At 36.5% G+C, this 20,590-nt stretch overlaps 1 protein-coding gene across 3 annotated transcripts in view; it reads right to left on the reverse strand.

Moving 5' to 3' along the window:
- The window catches only part of TRIM33 (tripartite motif containing 33), a 114,635-nt gene extending 94,315 nt beyond the window's left edge, over nucleotides 1-20,320 (reverse strand). For 2 of the 3 annotated variants that reach the window (XM_074370232.1, XM_010968863.3), the window contains exon 1: nucleotides 19,713-20,318. In XM_074370232.1, coding sequence (XP_074226333.1) covers nucleotides 19,713-20,238 — 526 coding nt within the window. In that variant the 5' untranslated portion in view covers nucleotides 20,239-20,318. Of the gene's footprint in view, nucleotides 1-19,712 lie in introns of all 3 variants that reach the window. The other variant, XM_074370233.1, reaches the window with a different exon arrangement.
- Between the last annotated feature and the right edge of the window lie 270 nt (nucleotides 20,321-20,590).

Below are 20,590 nucleotides of genomic sequence, written 5' to 3' on the forward strand. Positions count from 1 at the left end.
ATGGATGTTAAGACAATTCAATACAGAAAGAAGAATCTTTTCAATAAATGGTGCTAGGACAATAAATATCCATATGCAAAATACTGAAGCTGGATCTTTACCTCACATACAAATTTTACATACGAAAATTATTTCAACTGCATCATGGATCCAAATGTAAGAGCTAAAACTGTAAACCTCTTAGAAAACATAAGTGTGCATCTTTATGACCTTGGGTTAAGAAATGCTATTTTAGATATGACATCAAACACAAGAGCACAGAAGAAAAAAATTAATTGGACTTCATCAAAGTTCGGTATTAGCATAAAACCTTTTGTGCTGCCAACACTGAATGTAACTCACGTCGATGAGTTGTATGTTTAATAATGGGTAAAGTGGCAAAAATTTTGTTACATATTTTTCCACAAAAAAGTTTTTTAAAAAATCAAATGTTTAAAAATACTTATGTGTAGCAAATGATATCATCAAAAAAATGAATGACAGAAGATACATGCAAATCAGATCTAAGTTTACTATCCGGAATATACAAAGTAATATGACAACTTGATGTCAAATAATCCAACTAAAAAATGGGCAAAAATTTGAACAGACATTTCCTCAAAGAAGATATAAAAATACAATAAGCACTTGAGGAGATGCTCAACATCATCAGCCATTAGGAAAATGCAAATCAAAACCACAATGAAATACTACTTCACAACCACCCGGAGAGCTCTAATAAAAAAGACATAATAACAACTGTTAGCAAGATTATGAAAAAAATGGACCCTCATACACAGTGCTGATGGAATGTATAATATTATAGCCACACTGGAAAACATTCTGGCAGTTCCTCAAAAGATTAAATATAGAGTTATAATACAATCCAAAGATTCTACTCCTAAATACATATACAAGAAAAATTAAAACATACGTTCATGCAAAAACTTGAACAAAAATTGTTCACAGCAACATGATGCATAACAGTCCAAAAAGGGAAAGCAAATCAAATGTTCGTTAACTGATGAATAAACAAAAAGAGGAATAGCCATAAAATGGAGTATTATTTAAAAAGAATAATGTACTGACACTGCTACAGCATGTATGAACCATGAAAGTTTTGTGCTAAGTAAGACAGTCACAAGAGACCACATACTCCATAATCCCATTTACATGAAATGTACAGAACAGGCAATCTACAGAGACAAAAAGGTAAATCAGTGGTTGTCTAGATCTGGGAGTGGGTACTGTGGGTTAATGGGGAGTGACCATTAATGGGTATAGTGTTTCTTTTTGGGGTGATGAAAATGTTCTAAAATTGACTGAGGTGATAGTTACACAATTCTGTGAATACACTAAAAATCACACTTTAAATGCATGAATTACAATGGGCACTCTGTATCAGTGGGTTCCACATCTCCAGATTCAACCAACCACAGATTAAAAAACATTCAAAAAAGAAAACACCTCCAGAAAATTCCAGAAAGCAAAATTTTAATTTGCCACATGTTGGCAACTATTTACATAGCATTTACATTGTGTTAGATTTTATAAGTAATCTAGAGATGATTTAAAGTATAGATTATATGCAAATACTACACCATTTTATAAGGACTTGAGCATCCTCGGATTTTGGTCTGGGGTCCTGGAACCAATATCCTGAGGATACTGAGGAGTAATGTATATGGTTTGTACATTTTATCTCAATGAAGCCCTTATATATATTTTGATACATTTTTAAAGCCTTATCTTAATATCAGATCAAATAGATTCCAGGTCAAAAAATATCTCCAAGATATATTTTTAAGTGAAAAAATTAAATAATGTTATTTATATAAAAGAGAAAAATGGTTTTTATTTGTATTTACATAGTGTCAAGTCTTTAAAAAAAAAAAGGCATAAAAATGAGGAAAACATGTCACAAAATAAACCACAAGGACAGCAGTCTCCAGCATGAAAGTTGAAAAAAGGCAGACAACTACCTTATTCTCCCTGAGCAGGGAACACATGCATTGGACAACTTGAATTTTCTGCCATTTTGCACAATGTCACAAATGAGAAAGTGCCGCAATGATTGACTTTGGGGTTACAGATAAATTTCAGTGAGTAGGAAAATTCTAAAACCCAGAATTCACAAATACTGAGAACTGATTCTAAATAGTTTTATAATCTCTGGAAGGAAAACCAAGTATTTTTTAAACTTCTTTTTTTTTTGTTTGTGGTAAGATATATATACACAAAATTCACTATTTTAACCATTTTTGTGTATCCAATTCTGTAGCATTAATTACATTCACAATGTTATGCAACCATCCAACCATCACCAGCTATCTGTTTTCCACAGTGGCAACACCATCTTACATCCCTACCAGCAACGTACAGGGTTCTAATTTCTCCATATCTTTGCCAACACTTTCTGATTTCTTTATTAGAAACATCCTAGTAGATGTGAAGCAGCATCTCATGGTTTTGATTTACATCTTTAATGACTAATGACCTTGAGAATCTTTTCACGTATTTATTCACCACATGTATATCTTCTTTGGAGAATTGTCTGTTCAGATCTTTTGCTCATTATTTAATTGGATTCTGTATTTATTCTTATGTTGTAAGCATTCTTTATATATTCCAGGTACTAGATTCTTATCTGAGTCTCTCATTCTGTAGGTTGTTTTTTTACCTCCTTGACAATATCCTTTGGTGTACAAAATTTTTAATTTTTGATAAAGTCCAGTTTATTGATTTTTTTCTTTTGTTGCTCACACTTCCGGTGTCATATCAAGAATCCATTACCAAATCCAAAGTCATGAAGATTTACCCCATGTTTTCTTTTAAAATTTTTATGGGTTTACATGTCCTTGGATTGGAAGAATTAATATTGTTAAAATGGGCCATACTACCCAAAGTAATCTACAAATTTAATGCGATCCCTATCAAATTACCCAGGATATTTTTCACAGAACTAGAACAAATAATCCTAAAATTTATATGGAAATCACAAAAGACCCAGAATTGCTGAAGCAATACTGAAGAAAAAGTATGAAGCTGGAGGAATAACACTTTCAGACTTCAGACAATACTGCAGAGCTACAGTAATCAAAACAACATGGTATTGGTACAAAAACAGACATATGGATCAATGGAACATAACAGAAAGCCTAGAAATAAACCCACAGACCTTGAGTCAATTAATCTCTGACAAAGGAGGCAAGAATATACAATGGAGTAAAGAGAGTCTCTTCAGCAAATCGTGTTGGGAAAACTGGACAGTTGCATATAAGTCAATGAAGTTAGAATACTTCCTCACACCATACAGAAAAATAAACTCAAAACAGCTTAAAGACTTAAACATAAGGCAAGACACTATAAATCTCTCAGAAGAAAACATAAGTAAAACATTCTCTTGACATAAATCTTAGCAATGTTCTCCTAGGGCAGTCTACCCAGGCAATAAAAATAAAAGCAAAAAGAAAACCAAATGGGACCTAATTAAACTTATTATAACTTATAGCTTATTTTGCCCAGTGAAGGAAACCATAAGCAAAACAAAACCACCACCTACAGAATGGGAGAAAACATTTGCAAAAGATGAGACTGACAAGGGCTTAATTTCCAGAATACATAAACAGCTCATACAACTCAATAAAAAAATTTTTAAAAACCCCAATCCAAAAATTGGCAGAAGACCTAAACAAGCAATTCTCCAATGAAGGCATACAAATGGCCAATAGGCACATGAAAAAATGCTCATTATCATTAATTTTATGAGAAATGCAAATCAAACTACAATGAGGTATCAATCACCTCAAAACAGTCAGAATGGCCATCATTCAGAAGTCCACAAATGATAAATACTGCAGGAAGTGTGGAGCAAAGGAGACCCTCCTACAGGAGGGTAGTTTGGTATAGCCATTATGGAAAACAGTATGGACAGTCCTCAAAAAACTAAAAGTAGACTTACCATATGATACAGAAATCCTACTCCTGGATATATCAAGAGGGAACTTTAATTCGAAAAGATAAATTTACCCCAAGGTTCACAGCAGCACCATTTACAATAGTCAAGACATGGAAACAAGCTAAATGTCCATCAACAGATGACTGGATAAATAAGTTTTCGTATATTTATACAATTCAGCCATAAAAAATAAAATAATGCCATTTGCAGCAACATGGATGAACCTAGAGATTGTCATTCTAAGTGAAATAAGCCAGAAAGAGAAAGAAAAATACCACATGGTATCACTTATATGTGAATCTAAAAAAAAGACAAACTTATTTACGAAACAGAAACAGACTCATATAGAAAACAAATTTATGGTTATCGGTGGAGGAAAGTAGGAAGTGATAAATTGGGAGTTTGAGATTTGCAGATACTAACTACTATACATAAAATAAACAAGTTTATACTGTATAGCACAGGGAACTATATTCAATATCTTGTAGTAATAATCTATAGTGAAAAAGAATATGAAAATAAATGTATGTACGTATGTATATAAACGACTGAACTATTATGCTGTACACCTGAAATTGACACAACACTGTAAACTGACTATACTTCAATTTTAAAAAATGGGGCAGAGAAATAGAACAGGCAAAATGGAATTTAAAGTCAAAAGCATTAATAAAGACAAAGAGATGCATTACTTAATGAACAACAAATAGCCATTCACTAAAAGGACTCTATGTATCTAAAAATACAGCTCCAAATATATAAACTGAATGTTGACAGAATTAAAATGAGAACCTAATCCATAATCATAGTGAGAGATTTTAACACATCTCATTCAGGAACTGATAAAGTAGACAAATTGACTAGGGATACAAAAGATTTGTATCAAATGAATAAAATAATAAAATTGAGCTAATATATACATATATAAAAAACACAAACCAATTTGATAAGGCTAAATACTGTATGAATCCAACTATATGACATTCTGGAAAAGGCAAAACTATGGAAACAATAAAGGGATCAGTAGTTGCCAGTGGCTGAAGAAAGGGAGGGATGAATCAATGGAATGCAATATTTTTAATGCAGTGAAACTAGTCTGTAAAATACTATAATGGTAAGTCCATGTCATTATACATTTGTCCAAACCTATAGAACATAAAATACAAAGCAAACCTTAATGTAAACTATGGACTTTGGGTGATAATGAAGTTTCAGTTTAGGGTCACTGCTTGTAATAAATGTATCATCATGGTGGAAGATGTTGATAGTGGGAGAGGCTCGGTATGTGGGGGGGAAGGGGGTGTATGGGAACTCTCTGTAATTTAACTTTGCTGTGACCTAAAACTAGTCTAAAAAATAAAGCCTACTTGTGAATTTTTTTAAAAAGTTTCATAGGTTTAGCTCTTATATTTAGGTTGTTGATCCATTTTGAGTTAATTTTTTTTAATATGTTGGGAGGTAGGGGTCCAAATTCATTCTTCTGCTTGTGGAATCCAGTTGTCCCAACATTATTTGCTGAAGAAATGATTCTTACCCCGACTAAATGGATTTGGCATCCTTGCCAAAAACCATCTAAGTGCACTGAGAGGATAAATAAACTATTAATACATGCTATACGTTAGAGAAGATAGGAACTGAATGAGGACAAGGGGTGGGAAGAAGACTTTTCACTATTTAGCTTTGTATAATTTTAAAACTTTTGAGCCCAAGTGAAAGTACTACTTATTCAAAAGCTAAAAAAAAATTCAACTTTTTAAAATACAATTAAATAGGCTAGCCAAAGAATAGGATGTATATCTGACAAAAGACTCATGCTTGGAATATATAAAGAATTCCACAAAAGCATTTGGGAAAACACAAACAATCCATAGGAAAAATATATGGGCACCACTTGAACAGGCATATCACAATAAAAGATATCCAAAGGCCAATAAACATACAAAAAGGTACTCAATTTTACAATTTATCAGGGAAACACAAGTTGAACTACAGAGTTATACTACTACATATCCATCAGAATAGCTAAAATGCCAAAAAGACAAAAAATATCAAGTATTAGCAAGAATATGAAGCAATTAAAAATCACAAACATTACTAGCAGTATTATAAATTGATACAACTTGACACAACATTGTAAAATGATTATAAATCAATAAAAAATGTTAAAAAAAATAAATTGATATAACCACTTAAGAAAACTGGCAATATCCAGTAAAGCTGAATGCACGTGCAACTAATGACTCGGAAAGTCCACCCTAAGATACATCATCAACAGAATGTGTGCATATGTTCCCCAAGAGACATGTTAAACATATTCATAATAGGAAAAAAAAATGAGTAGTAAATAGTAAAAAAAAAAAAAACAACAAAAAATAATATCCACCAACATTTGAATGGATGAATAAATTTTAGTATATTTATAAAACGAATGCTGTGAAGACAATGAACAAACTACAATCATAAGCAATGTGAATAATCTTACAATGCTGAGCAGAAGCAGTCAGTCAAACGAGTACACATTGTTTTGTTCTATTTTTAAAAGTTTTAAAACCAGCAAATTAACCCATGTTGTTAGAAGTCAGGATCATAGGTAGTAACTGGAAGGGGACACAAAGGGCATAGACTTATAGGGTGCTAATAGTGTACTTTCTCACTGTGGTTGCTGGATTTACAAATGTTCTTACTTTACGTATATTTACTGGACTACATATTTAAGATTTTTACACTTTTATTTATGTATATTTCAATAGGATATTTACTTTAAAAATTATACATATCATTAAAAATAAACCAATACTTTAGACTCCCATCACAAAACTATTCTGTATGAGTAAATCTGTTTACTACCATGCTCTCTACTATAAAAGGAAAGTTTTCATACAACTTTTCTTTGGCATAAGATTGCCTTTTTCCAAGCTTCTGCAAAGATAAGCAAGTTCCATTATGTCTTATGCCATATTAAATGATCCACTGGACTCAGCAGTGTATCAAACAGACATCAAATGTGCAATTGTAACAAAAATTAATTTCACACTGTTCAAAATTTGGCAGTAGACCCATAGGTCTACTTATGAAATGCTCAAGTGTAACATGCTGCTATGACATACCACTGAGAACCTCTGATCTAACTCCATTTTGAACATGTAAAAACCCGAGTGTTTCTAAAAGTGAAACACGTAGTTAAATTTCAGAAGTATATCATAACATGGTTTGGTACAGAATTAGTAAAATTATGAAGGCACCTATATTATAGGTTAAATAGGCTTTTGTGATCTTGCTAATCACCATTTTCTAGCATTTCAATCCACTTACCAAATTTGAGTACACAATTCATACTTTGAAAATTCTCTGCGTTTTTTTCTTCTCTAACTAGATGGTAAAAACAATACTGATCATTCTAATGATGCTTAATTCTTATTAACAAAATACTACAATAGCATTTACTGAAATACTCTAAAGGAAAAGTCTACATAAGTACTTCAACTTTTAAAACTACGGTATCAGTCAAACTAATTATAAATTAATTATATTCAACTCAAATAAAAGTGACTAACCAGATTCTGAATAAGGACAAAGGTAGAAAAGTGGTAGTCTGCCTGGTATTATCTGGCCAGGAAAGAGCCTTTTTTTTTTTTTTTTTTTTTTTTTATAAAGCTCAAATTTTACTGCTCTTAGGCTACGCAAGCTTTTATACTCTGTAAGCCTTATACTAGTTAACCTGCCTGGCCCCTGAAGGTATCTATCTGAAGCTGGTCTATTATCTCCACATGGGAAAGCCACGTTTAGGTAAAATTCTACCTCTGCCTCAGTGGGTTCGTTTGTTTAAAAAAAAATTTTTTTTTGAAGATACCATAACCTGAAAGAATTTTTATAAGTAAATACAATAACATGAAAAAATTTTAACTTGGAGCCGATCTTATTTTACAGATAAGGAAAGAGAAGTCTAGTCAGATTCAAACAAACCTGCCCATATCTAATTCTGTCCTGCTGGTACTAATTCAGATATCCTACCTTGAAACCATACAACAAAACTGGGGGTGGAAAACAGAGAAAGAGAAAACTGGATCAATGTTAAAACAGCCTGGATTGCAGCCAAAAGCATGAGCCAAAATCAGTCACATATCATGCACATGAGATCCTCAGCTCCCAGGCATCTTTAAGAGTAAAAGCAATGAATTTCAGCCACGACAAATTTCTACTTCTGAACCATATTTCAAAGTAAAAAATCTTGGTTTCATTTTTTAAGAAATCCTGCTATGATGAGATATTCCATTTTAAATTTTCTGATTTCTCTGTCCATTGCTTTCCTGTGAATTGGGAATACTATGTCTGGTACTTAGTCTGGAATTGTCCACATATGTTGTACTCTTTCAGCAAAGCTATAGTAAAAGTGTATAATAGACACTTTGCCATGTAATTCAAAACAAAATAACCCACATTCCACTGTGCTTTAAAAGTGTGACGTTTGAAATCCACTTTTCTCTTCTCTCATTTGAAAAGATAGGTATGCACCAGTAATAGAAGTATTTTTGTAAATGTTCTGCTACAGCCATACATATACCTATCGAGTTATAATTGCATCACTGCAATTTGTAGTGCCCCAAAAGCAGTACAAAGCAATGAGTACCAGATAGTCTGTCACAACTACTCATGCTGCCATCGTAGTATGAAAGCAATCATATACAATACATAAATAAATGGGTATAACTGTGTTCCAAAATTTTACTTTATGAACACAAACATGAATTTCATAACATTTTCACATAGGACAAAAGACTCTTGATTTTTTTCAACAATTTGAAATGTAAAAATCATCGTTAGCTCACAAGTCATATAAAACCAGGCAGCAAGCTAGATTTGACCCATGGGTCATATTTTGCCAACCCCTGATCTAAAGTAAGGTCCAACAATTAACAAGTACAGAACTTCCAATTAGAATTTTAGTGCCTTACTCAAATAGGAGAATGAAGGATTATCCACTGCTTGAGGAAGTCTCAAGACAAAAAGAGATCAAGATAAAAAGAAAAAAAAGATTAGAAAATAAAGTTAAGGAGATCTTTCAGAACATCAGTTGAACAAGAAAACAAAGAGAAGGAAAGCATAAGAGAAAAAGTAAGAGAGAGTATGAACCTAGAAGTGCTAACATTCAAACAGTAGCAGTTCCAAAAAGAACGGGGGTGTGGGGATCGAGCGGGAAGAGTATGAAGGGAGGGGGTCCAAATGAAAAAAATTTTAAGTTTAAATTTTTTTTTACCATAAATGAAAATGATAAGACTAAGTGAAAAAGCACAGTGCATTTTTAAAAATGATGAAAGGAAAAAAAAAAAAAAACAAACAGACACATCACTGTATTTCAGAACAAGGATAGATATTAAAAGGTTCCAAGAGGTAAATTAAACAAACAAAACCCAACTGGGGTTGTACAAAGGAGCAAAAATCAGACTAGCATCAGCCATCCTGATTACTTTAAGACACTGAAAGAGATATTTTCAAAGTTCTGAGGGAAAAAAAAATTTAACCTAGAATTTCATATCCAGTCAAACTACCATTTAAATGCAAGAATAAAATAAAGAGAAGATCAAAAATGCAAAGGCTCAGAAATTTTACTCTTAGCAATTCTTTTTTAGGATGTACAAACATGGGAGTAAACAAAGAATGGAGAAGCCTGTGTAAAGTAATTAGAACCAAGAGTCTCTTCAGAAAGTGGGCTTGAAAGATTATACTCTCAGTTATAAGGGTGCATAAGCAAATAATGATCGTAAAACTTAAAAAAAATTAATAAATCTGACCAATAGCATAGGAAAAAAATGTTACTGTCTGGTTTCAGAGTGAAACAAAAAATTTCTCCTGAGAAGTTCCAAATTCAAGTTAGCCTATAAAGTAAACTCCAAACCAACATCTGCCAGTTCCAAGCAACACCAAACTAAAAACTTCAGTGATTTTGCACTGGTGGCACCTGAAAGAAGCAAAAACTCTTTGGAGGCTCGCTCCCAAACACCAGGTCAAGCAGGATTTATAGTTAAACCCCTAGTAAACATGCTCACAATCCAAAACTATAAAAACACTGGAAGACACCATCTACTATAATCAGAAGCAAGTAGACAGAAGCAAGTAATAGTAAAATGAGATCTCAAGAACTTCAGATAATGGAATTATAAAATATAAATATGAAATCAGTATACTTCAGATATTTAAAAATAAAAAGGAAAAGGAAAAACAAGAAAACAAAGCAAACACAGCTAAATGTAATTTAAGGGAAACCATTTATAGTAAAAATAAAATATAAAGTATATAGGAATAACTCATAAAAGATATGCAAGATTTTTCTAGAGAAAAAAACTGTATGATATTCAAAACTAAAAGATTTAACCAAATGGAAAGGCATACAATATTTATGAACAGGCAGTCACCGTATTGTAAAGATAGCACTTTCTCCCAAATTAATCTATATATTTAAAATACTAACAAGTTTTTCTAAGTGAACTTTTCACAAAATGATTCTAAAATGTATAAAAGCAAAAAAAATCAAGATCTGTCAAGATAATCTTTAAGATGAACAAAGTATATGTGAAGGGGAATTAAATTACCTTAATGAATAACAAAAGTTTATGATAGCTTTACAATAAGAAATAAAGGCAGAAAAATGAGGGAAAAACTGATTTTTAAAAAAACTCTCCTACATCAAAATACAGCATTCTAAAGAGTAAAAGAAAAAGTCAGGTGTATTAGTTACCTATTGCTGTGGAACAAATTACCCAAAAACTTAATGGGGTAAAACATTACAATAAATCATTATCTCTCACAGTTTCTTTGAGTCAGGAATTTGGGAATGATATGGCAAGTGGTTCTGGCTCTGAGCCTCTAATGAGGTTCAGTCAGATGTCAGCCAGGACTGCAGACATCTGAAAGACGACTGACCATGCTGGAAGATCTACCTCCAAAGAGGCTCATTCACATGGCTGGCAAGTTGGTGCTGGATGTTGGCAGAAGGCCTCAGCTCTTTACAGAACTGCTAGAGAGGCAGCTCTTTTCACCCAGAATGAGGAACCTAGAAAGTAAGGAAAAAGCTGTATACCTTTAGTGAAGCCTCAGAGATAACAGTTAATTTTGCCATATTCTCCTGGTCACTCAAAGAAGGCCTGAGTCACTGAGCAGAGACTATAGGAGGGTGTGAATACCAGGAGAGAAGAACACAGAGGCCATCTTAGAGGCTGGCTACCACGCCAAGCCACAGTGAGTTCGGAATAAATTTTCAACTTAAACAGCCAACCAAGGATCAGTATACAGAACATACCAAGAATTCTTGCAAATCAAAACCAAAAAAAGTAAGCAAACTAAAGAAAAACAGAAGACATGTGGACAAGTAATTCAGAGGCAGCAACATAAATCACACATAATGAGCATTTAAAAAGTATTAGTCATTAGTACCACATAATTCACACTATTTACACATCATTAACGCATAAACTTTAAATATTTTTCTAAAAATGATGCATTTATGGTCATCATCCTTGTTTTTTCCCACTTCCCCTTGGGACCAATGTTCATTCTAGACACTGGCTAGGGATGAAGGTACAGTTTGTGGCCACAGAAGAGATATAGGTTAATGTATCCAACACTGTGAGCCCAACCTTAGAACTTGTCCTCAGAAAAATAGTGACAGAACTCAGTCAACCACTCACAAATATTGGGGGGGGGGGTGTCAATACATCTACAGTGAGCTATTTACAAATGGTCAACTTTAGTTACTTAGCACTTTTTTCATCTTTACATTGTTTTGGGGCAAGCTCTTTATGAACTGTGATGGGTACTCCAAAATGAAGGACTATAAATGTATGAAACTGCCACCTTCTACTATTCAATGTTCTGACATTTTTTCCAGTGGCTCTACATTATCACTTTCTTATTGTCCCTTTAAAGAAGCAGGTCTCAAACTTTTTAGTCTCAGAATCCTTCTTACACTCTTAAACATTGAAGACCTCAGAAACCTAGTTTAGATGGGCTTTATCCATCAATATGTACAGCATTAGAAATAAAAATGAGAATTTTAAAATATTTAATATTGTAACAAATAATTGTTAATAACTAATGTTTCATTAAAAATATTTTATTAATTCATTTAAAAAGAAACTTATTGAATGTTTAACATCTTTATCAGAAATAACTATAATTTCCAAAACAAAATCTTTTTTAAAGAGTGGCACTGATTTCACACTTTTTAAATTTCATTTAGTGTCTAGTTTAACAGAAGTCTGAATACATGCTTTTGCATTTAATCTGTTGTGATCAGTTGTTTTGAGAATATAAAGAAAACTTGGCCTATTACAGCTATGTACTTAAGAAAGATGAAGATTATTTTAATAGCCTTTCAGACAATTTGTGGATATTCTGATATAATTCAAAAATTTTTAAGTGTATTTATTTATTTCTAAAATGTCAGTTGCAATGTGAAATTTCAAACTATACTGATGAATTTTACTACTCCCTTACATTAAAATCTATTGGTCTATTTTTCACTTTGAATGTTTCCTATGCATGATTTTGTAACATCATGCATTGGTCATTTGGAAAATATTGGTTCACTATGTAGATCTTCCAAATGTTGACATTTCATTGCACAATACCAAAAAAAAAGTGTTTAATATCACTACCAATCTCATTAGAAAAGCCTTTAAATAATGAGAAGCTATCAAATCCATGGTAGCAGATACAAGTTTCCAAAATCCTAATTTTCATTTAAAAGCTCAATTTTCATCATTGGCAATATATGTCAGCTGTTTTCCTTGAAGTGACAAGGCTCAAATAAATCATTTCTAAGAAAATGGCTGTCAAATATCTATGCCTGAAAACCACAGTTTGTTAATCATTCCTTCAAGTAAAGATTATTTTCCAAGAAAAAAAGCAGCTAATTCAGCTTGGAATTCAAACAACTGCACAAGTACTTCTCTTATTGCACTTCAGTCTGCAGCAGAAGCACTTTACGCATTATCCCATTTCATCATACAGAATATTAAGGAGCAAGATTTTAAAAATGTTTACTGCTTCATCAAGGACATAAAACTAACATGATTTTTTACTGTTTTTGGTAGTTTTACTCTAAGTGTGTGGTGGTAAAGATACAATGGCTTTTAGAATAGTTTGGAGGTACTATCTTAATTCCTGTTAAGGTGCCTAGCAGTTTTACCCATCACTGTTTTTTGTATCATTAATATAAATGTCAGAACAGTGAATAAGGCAAATGAATCAGTGTTACAATGAAAACAGTTTCAACTGTGCCAGCACCTGAAAGGGTATAAGAAACAATCTCCTTCCAGGGTTCCGTGGACCAACTTCGAGAATCACTACTTTAAGGTATTATTCTCATTTAGTGTCTGCTAAGAGGTGTATACATGAGGAAATGAAAGCAATCAGATTCTCCTAAACTAAAATTTTTGATGTACAGATACCAGACCTTGTACACACTTAGGATTTACAGCAATAGTTCACAAGTTTTTACATTATTTAGGTAGCTGAAGACGTTTGGAATGCAAATGACTTTGTCAGATGTGCTGTACTTCATTAGATGTCAGAAAAACCTAGAAAAAATACCAACAATTTAACTTCTTGCCTCTTCTTTCTGCTTACTATGAGATAATCACAAAGACAATGAGGGACAACTGGAAGTCAACAAAAATAACAGTAGCACAATTTATTGGGCACTTACCAGGTGCCAGGCAATGTACTAAGCAACTTACAATGTACTAACTCACTTAATCCTCAAAATAATACTATGAAATACGTATAATTATTCTTCTTAATTTATGGATGTTCAGTAATATATTCACAATCATTCAAGTAGTAAATAGTGGAGCTCAAATTCAGGTAGTCTGACTTTTTTTTTTGATGCTGAAGCGTCATTTTTTTTTCAGGTAGTCTGACTCTTGAATTGCACGTGTCTAACCAACCACAATGCTAGAAGTTGTTAGAAGTGTTTTTCTTTGACACATCTTTAGTAACTAATTGCTGATAACTATATTATCATTCAAAAACTCAAGTCTGTTTATGTCAAATAGGGCATTAAAGAAAGCAAGGCCTAAAAAAATCCCCTGAACAGATAAGCCACATTCAGAACTAGCAAACTGCCATATATTACACATACTCATGGAGCAAGAACTTCCAAAAGCTCAAACAGAAGACTCCGCAGAGTGGCTCACCATGCTCAGTGGTAGAACAGATCCACAGTGAGCAGGTACTCACTACATCCAGAGGTGCTCCCTCCCACTTCCCACGTGACTGTTGCCATCTTATTAGACTTTTCACAAAAAGTTGAAGATTCATAAATAGAATCATTTTCCCATGTTGATTCTTCCATTATTCCCCACAAAAGGTAAGAATATTAAACTTAAATAGATGTAAAAAGTTAGCACAAAAGGCAATAATAGAATCACATAAGTTTACTAGACAGGAATTAAACTTTACACTGCAGACCTGGAGAGGCTATCTAGGTGACATAAATTAATAGCAGAACCCAATGCAAGTTACTCTCAATCCAGATCTTCATCCACATCACCATGCTGTCTCAGAAATGCCCTACTGCAAAAGTCTCATCTCCTTCAAGAGTTCATTTGAGTTTGCTCAGATGCATCAATACATATTTGTATTTTTATACTGCATTATACATTATAGATTTGTACATACCCACTACAGATAGCTATTCTGACTCAATCTGAAGTAAACCTAAAACAAGTCACAAAAACACTTTAAAAAGTTCACTACTGACACTCAACAAATTTTAACTAGTTCTTCTATTTTGATTTTTTGAATACTCCAACAGCACATAGATCAGCCTTTCTCAAAATATTTAAATTCATGTTTCTCAAAAGTATGGTAGGTTCCAGAATCAGAATTACATGATACTTGTTAAAAATTCAGATTTCTAGAGTCATCCCCAAATCAACTGAAACTGTCTCTGAAACTCCCAAAATTGTATTTTAAAAAGCTTTCCACACAGCAAAGGAAACCATAAACGAAACAGAGACAACCTACAGACTCAGAGAAAATATGTGCAAACGATCCAACTGACAAGGGCTTAACTTCCAGAATATACAAACAGCTCATACAACTCAATAACAACAGCAACAACAACAACAACAAAAACAAGCAACCCAGTCAAAAAATGGGTGGAAGAGCTAAACAGACATTTCTCCAGTGAAGACATCACAGATAGCCAACAGGCACATGAAACGATGCTCAATATTGCTAATTATCAGAGAAATGCTAATCAAAACTACAATGAGGTATCACCTCACACCAGTCAGAATGGCCATCAAAGAAGTCCACAACTGATAAATGCTGGAGAGGATGCGGAGAAAAGGGGACCGTTCCACACTGTTGACAGGAATTTAAGTTGGTGCAGCCACTAGGAAAAACAGCATGGAGATTCCTTTAAAAACTAAAAACATACTTACCCTATAACCCAGCAATCCCACTCCTAGGCATATATCCGGAGGAAACTCTAATTTGAAAAGATACATGCACCCCAATGTTCATAGCAGCACTATTTACAATAGCCAAGACATGGAAGCAATCTAAATGTCCACTGATAGATGACTGGATAAAGAAGCTGTGGTGTGTATATATACACAATGGAATACTACTCAGCAATTAAAAAAGAAAAATGCCATTTGCAGCAACAACATGGATGATCATCATACTAAGTGAAGTCAGTCAGAGAAAGACAAATACCTAGGATATCACTTCTATGTGGAATTTTTTTAAAAATGGCACAAATGAACTTATTTATAAAACAGAAAGAGACTCACAGACAGAAAACAAACTTATGGTTACCAAAGGGGAAGGGTAGGGAGGATAAATTAGGAATTTGTTATTAGAAGATACAAACTATTACATAAAGTAGATCAACAACAAGGTCCTACTGTATAGCAAAGAGAATTATATTTAGTAGCTTGTAATAACCTATAATGAAAAAAGCATATATGTATGTACAACTGCATCACTATGCTGTACACCAGAAACTAACACAACATTTTAAATCAACTATACTTCAATTAAAAAAAGAAAGGGGGGGGGGGACTCTCCAGATGATTCTTATTCATTCAAAGGCTATTTATTAAACATTCACTCTACAGTATTCTAGTGGGAAACACAGAACAAATGAGTACACAAAAACAAGTAAACATTTTGGATTTTAACTGTGCTATGAAGGAAGAAAGGTACTATATCTAAGAGTGACCTGGAGGACCACAGCTGTCCCCAATAACCTCAGGAGATTGGTTCCAAAACACCCATCAGGTACAGAGAGCCAAGTGTACTTTAAAAAGAGCAGCCAGAAACAGAATTTTAAGGGCAGTTAAAATACTCTGTATTATAATGATGGATACAGGTCATTATACATTTGTCCGAACCCACAGAATGTACACCACTAAGCGTGAACCCTAACATAAACTGTGGACTTTGGGTGATTGTGACGTAGGGCCATTAACTCTAAAAAATGTACCACTCTGGTGGGGGATATTGATAATGGGGGAAGCTATGTAGGTCTTGGAGTATATAAGAAATCTCCATACGTTCCACTTAATTTTGCTGTAAACCTGAAACTGCTCTTAAAAAATAAAGCCTTAAAAAAATTAAAATTAAAAAAAAAAAAAGCAGTCAAAGGAAGGTCTTTCTGCAGAGGCAACATCTGAATCCAGGAGTCCTTCATTCAAGAGCAATGGTTCTCAAACTTGGTGTGCATCAAAATCACCTGGAGGATTTGCTAAAAAAGACTTCTGGTTAGAAGGTCTGGAGTGGGGTCCAAGAATATGCATTCCAAACAAGACCACAGGTGATGCTGATGCTGCCAGTCCAGAAATTACACTTGGAGAATCACAGATCTAGAGCTAACAGCTAAAGGGTTTGAATAACACTGGTGTGTTAAAAGAACAGAAAAAAGGCCATTAGGAGGGAAGGTAATGTCACTGTTTCAGAACCACTTAAGTGGTGAGTTAAACTACCAGCTATGGCTACCCAGACCAGAGACGGAATCACAGGTTGTTCAATAATACCTTATACTTGCAAAGAATTTCACAGTTTATAAAAGCACTTTCATATTCATTATTTAACCTGACTCAGTGAAATATAAGTGAAGGACTATTAGCTACATTTCAGAGATAAAGAAACAAGTACAGAAACATTATGAACCTGGGGGAACCAGAAAACAATTAAGTGGCAAAACTATGTCCCTTGACTCTAAATCCAGTGTTCCTTCCAGAACATTATGTTCGATTTTTTTTAAAGAGTAAAGCAAAGGATACATACAGGAGTTAATACTAACAAGTTATTTTCTAGACTAGCTGCCTAAAAACATGGTGGCTTCCAGACTTAATTTGTTTCATATACTGGTTAGAAAGCCACATTACCTTAAGATTGACAATATAAGTCCCATCTATTTATTTCTCTTAGTTTAAAAACAAAGGATGGAGAAATGGAGAGGGAAATTCAGACTATTCTTCTCTCTCCTGCATAAATAACAGAGAGACAATTTCATAAACTCAGTTCCTCAGCCACATCAACCAAGCACAATTTTCATCTTGTGTTCCCTCTAAATCTCTCACCTAACCCAGGGTCCCACAAGAACACTGAATCCCAAATGTCTTACTATACTCATGAGGCCACAAGCAGTTAGTTATATACCCATTATCCACCCTCTATATACCCATTATCGTTTAGTATCTTCTCCGTCAATCAAATCCTTACTCTTAACCTAACAATCTTACCTGTAGGTCTCAATAATACTCCAAACCCAAAACTGAAATTATATCCTCCCTCCACCACATACAACATACATACACACACACACACACACACACACCTGCTTCTGTGCCTGTTTCTTTTATATGCATTAATAGCACTGCCATCTACCAAACAATAAACCTGGAACTCAGCCTAGACACGTGTCTCTCTCATACCAATCTCAATTGGCCCCTTATCTCCATTCCCATAGCTACTTACAATTAGCTACCACTAATAATAAACTAGCAGCCATTTCTTAATAACTACCATGTACTAGTGACTTTACACACTTCATTCTATCAGTAACCCTAGGAGGTCAGTATTTTGTCCTTGTTTCACAAATGAAAAAACTAATGCGTCCAAGTCACAAGTAGAAAGTAACAAAGTAGGCATCCAAACGCAAATGTTTCTCCCAAAGCCTGTACCTTTCCCCCATACCAAAATGCTTCTTTCTTTAATACCTGATATCAGTCCCTTTACTACTTTCTCCAAATGCTAATTTCTCCCCTAGATTACTGCCACGATTGTCCTAACTGGTCCTCCTTGGTTCTTTTCTTCCTTCCCTTCAATATGCGAAGTAGTCTTTCTAGATCACAAATGTGATCCTTTTATCCTACTGATATAAAAATCTGCTGAGGGCTCTCTTAAGTCTAACTACACTGTATACACTCTACAGGATGAATCACAAACCTTTTAGTACAGGTCCACAATCCCCTACCTGCAGTCCCAAAATTCAAAAGCGTCGAAATTTTATATTTTTTTCCTGTTTGCAATAAAACCCACTCTGAATTGCAGAAGATTATCTATCACATTAGAGTGATAATTCACATGGTTCACTGCAGAAACATTAATGTTTGATAATAAGTTGTTAACCCAGACCCCTCTGGAGTGTTAGAGACTTTACCAGAAAAAAAGAAAATTTCCAAACTATTCTGAAGTCTAAAACACACCTGGTCCCGAGGGTTTGGATAAGGGATTGCAGACCCCTTACCTATTCAGCTTATCAGGCCAACCTAATTTCCACCAATCACTTTACACATTCCTTAGCTCCAGGGATGTGTAAGGTGTCCTGTGTCCTGAATACTCTCCAACCCAGTAAGCTACTCACCCTTCAAGAAACCTGCTCAAGGGTTTCCTTTTAAGTGAAGTCTCCCTGACCTTCTCTTGACTGTGCCACAACCACTGTACCAAGTACCCACCTCCACCGCTACACCTTATATGTTTGTTTCCCCTATGCTGGACTGTGAATGAGCTCCTCATTGAGTATTTTATTCAATCCTAGCACAGTATCCGGAACACTGAGGGTTCATTAATGTCCAAGGAACTGAAATTCACGCCCAGCTCTCCCTAATTCCCCATTCCCTTCAAAGTTCATTTTCCCCTAACATGCAAGCCCCTCACAGCTATTTTGTTTCCAGAGTTCCTCCTTCCCAATGTCATCTTGAAACTACTTTCTACCAGACGTCTTCTCTTAGCCCCAAATTCTCCAATGCCTTTAACCTCTATTTAATCCCTAGTCCTTCTCTCCCCTAGCTTTTAACAAGTCAAGTCCTCTCCCGCTAAGGTAATTCATCCTCACAGCCCTTATCTCTTACCCACTCCCTCAATACCACTCCGTGCTGGGCCTTCCCTCCAAAACGCTTCTCACAAGCGGTTTCCCAGAGCCCCTCTTCTATCACAGTCCGGTCCACCCGCTCCCGAACCTGCGCTCGGCCCGAGTCCACGCCTTCCCAGCCCGCATCCGCACATCGCAAACCTCCCCTGCAGCCGGTGTCCCCTCCCCCCGTCTCCTGCAGCCGGCACCCCTCCCTTCACCATTCCCCGAATCTCTGGAGGGCCAGCTTCTCTGGAAACTGTCCCAGGAGCAGTGTCGTTCACCTCTCAGACCCCTCAGGACCACGCCGGTCCGAGAGGCCCCGGGCCTGAGCACCTCCTTCCCCAGAGCCTCCTCGGCCCCGCAAATCCCCTTGGGCCCAGACTGCGGGCAGGGCCTCACGCTCACCTTGCTGGATGTCGCCGTTGCTGCCCCCCGGAATGGGCACGTTGAGCTGGCGCTCGGGCTCGGGCAGGCAGCGCAGGCAGAAGGAGTGAAGACAGGGCAGCAGCTTGGGCTCCGCCTCACGCCGGCTCTGCAGGCTCTGCTGACACACCGCGCAGGTGTCCAGGAGCGAGGCTGGCGGTCCAGGCGGCGGCCCCGCCGAGGGACCCGGAGCTGGAGCCGAGGCTGGAGCTGGGGCCGGCGTCGATACCGCCCCTCCGGGAACTCCAGGGCCCACCGAGGTTGCAGGGGCTGTAGCAGCCGGGGCCGAGACCGAGGAGGCCGCGGCCACCCCCCCGTCGTCGGGCCCGGCCGCGCCGCTCTCCGCGCCGGCCCTGCCGCCTTCCTCCTCCTCCTCCTCCACCAGAACCGCGGCGAGAGGCGGCTCCGCCTCCTGCGCCGCGGGCCCAGCGACCCCGGCAGTTACCGGCGCGCTGCCGCTGCCCCCGCCGCCGCTCTCAGCCTCGCCGCCGCCTTTGTTTTCCGCCATGTTTTCCTCTTTGAACCCGCCGGACCGCCCCGCGCCGCCCGCCGCCGCCGCCGCCGCCCCCAGCCCCAGCCGCAGCCGCAGCAAGAGCGGCCGCCGAGAGCGAGCAAGCAAACGAACGAGCGAGAGCGCGCGCGCACGCGGCGCCCCCACCCTCGCGTCGCGCAGTTGCAGGAGGGCGGGCGCGGCGCGCGCACGTACGCACGGACGTCTTCCGGAGGGAGGCGGGAACTCAGGGCGCGGGCGCGCAGCCGTCCTCACCGCCCATCCCGCCCTCGAGGGCCGGCGAGTCGAGTCCGTACCCCGGCGCTTCAACCCTCAGTGAGCCTTAAAAGCCAAAGGCAGTTGACGCTGA

The sequence above is a fragment of the Camelus bactrianus genome, chromosome 9 (genome assembly GCF_048773025.1).
Source record: "Camelus bactrianus isolate YW-2024 breed Bactrian camel chromosome 9, ASM4877302v1, whole genome shotgun sequence".
In the NCBI taxonomy this organism is placed as follows: Eukaryota; Metazoa; Chordata; class Mammalia; order Artiodactyla; family Camelidae; genus Camelus; species Camelus bactrianus.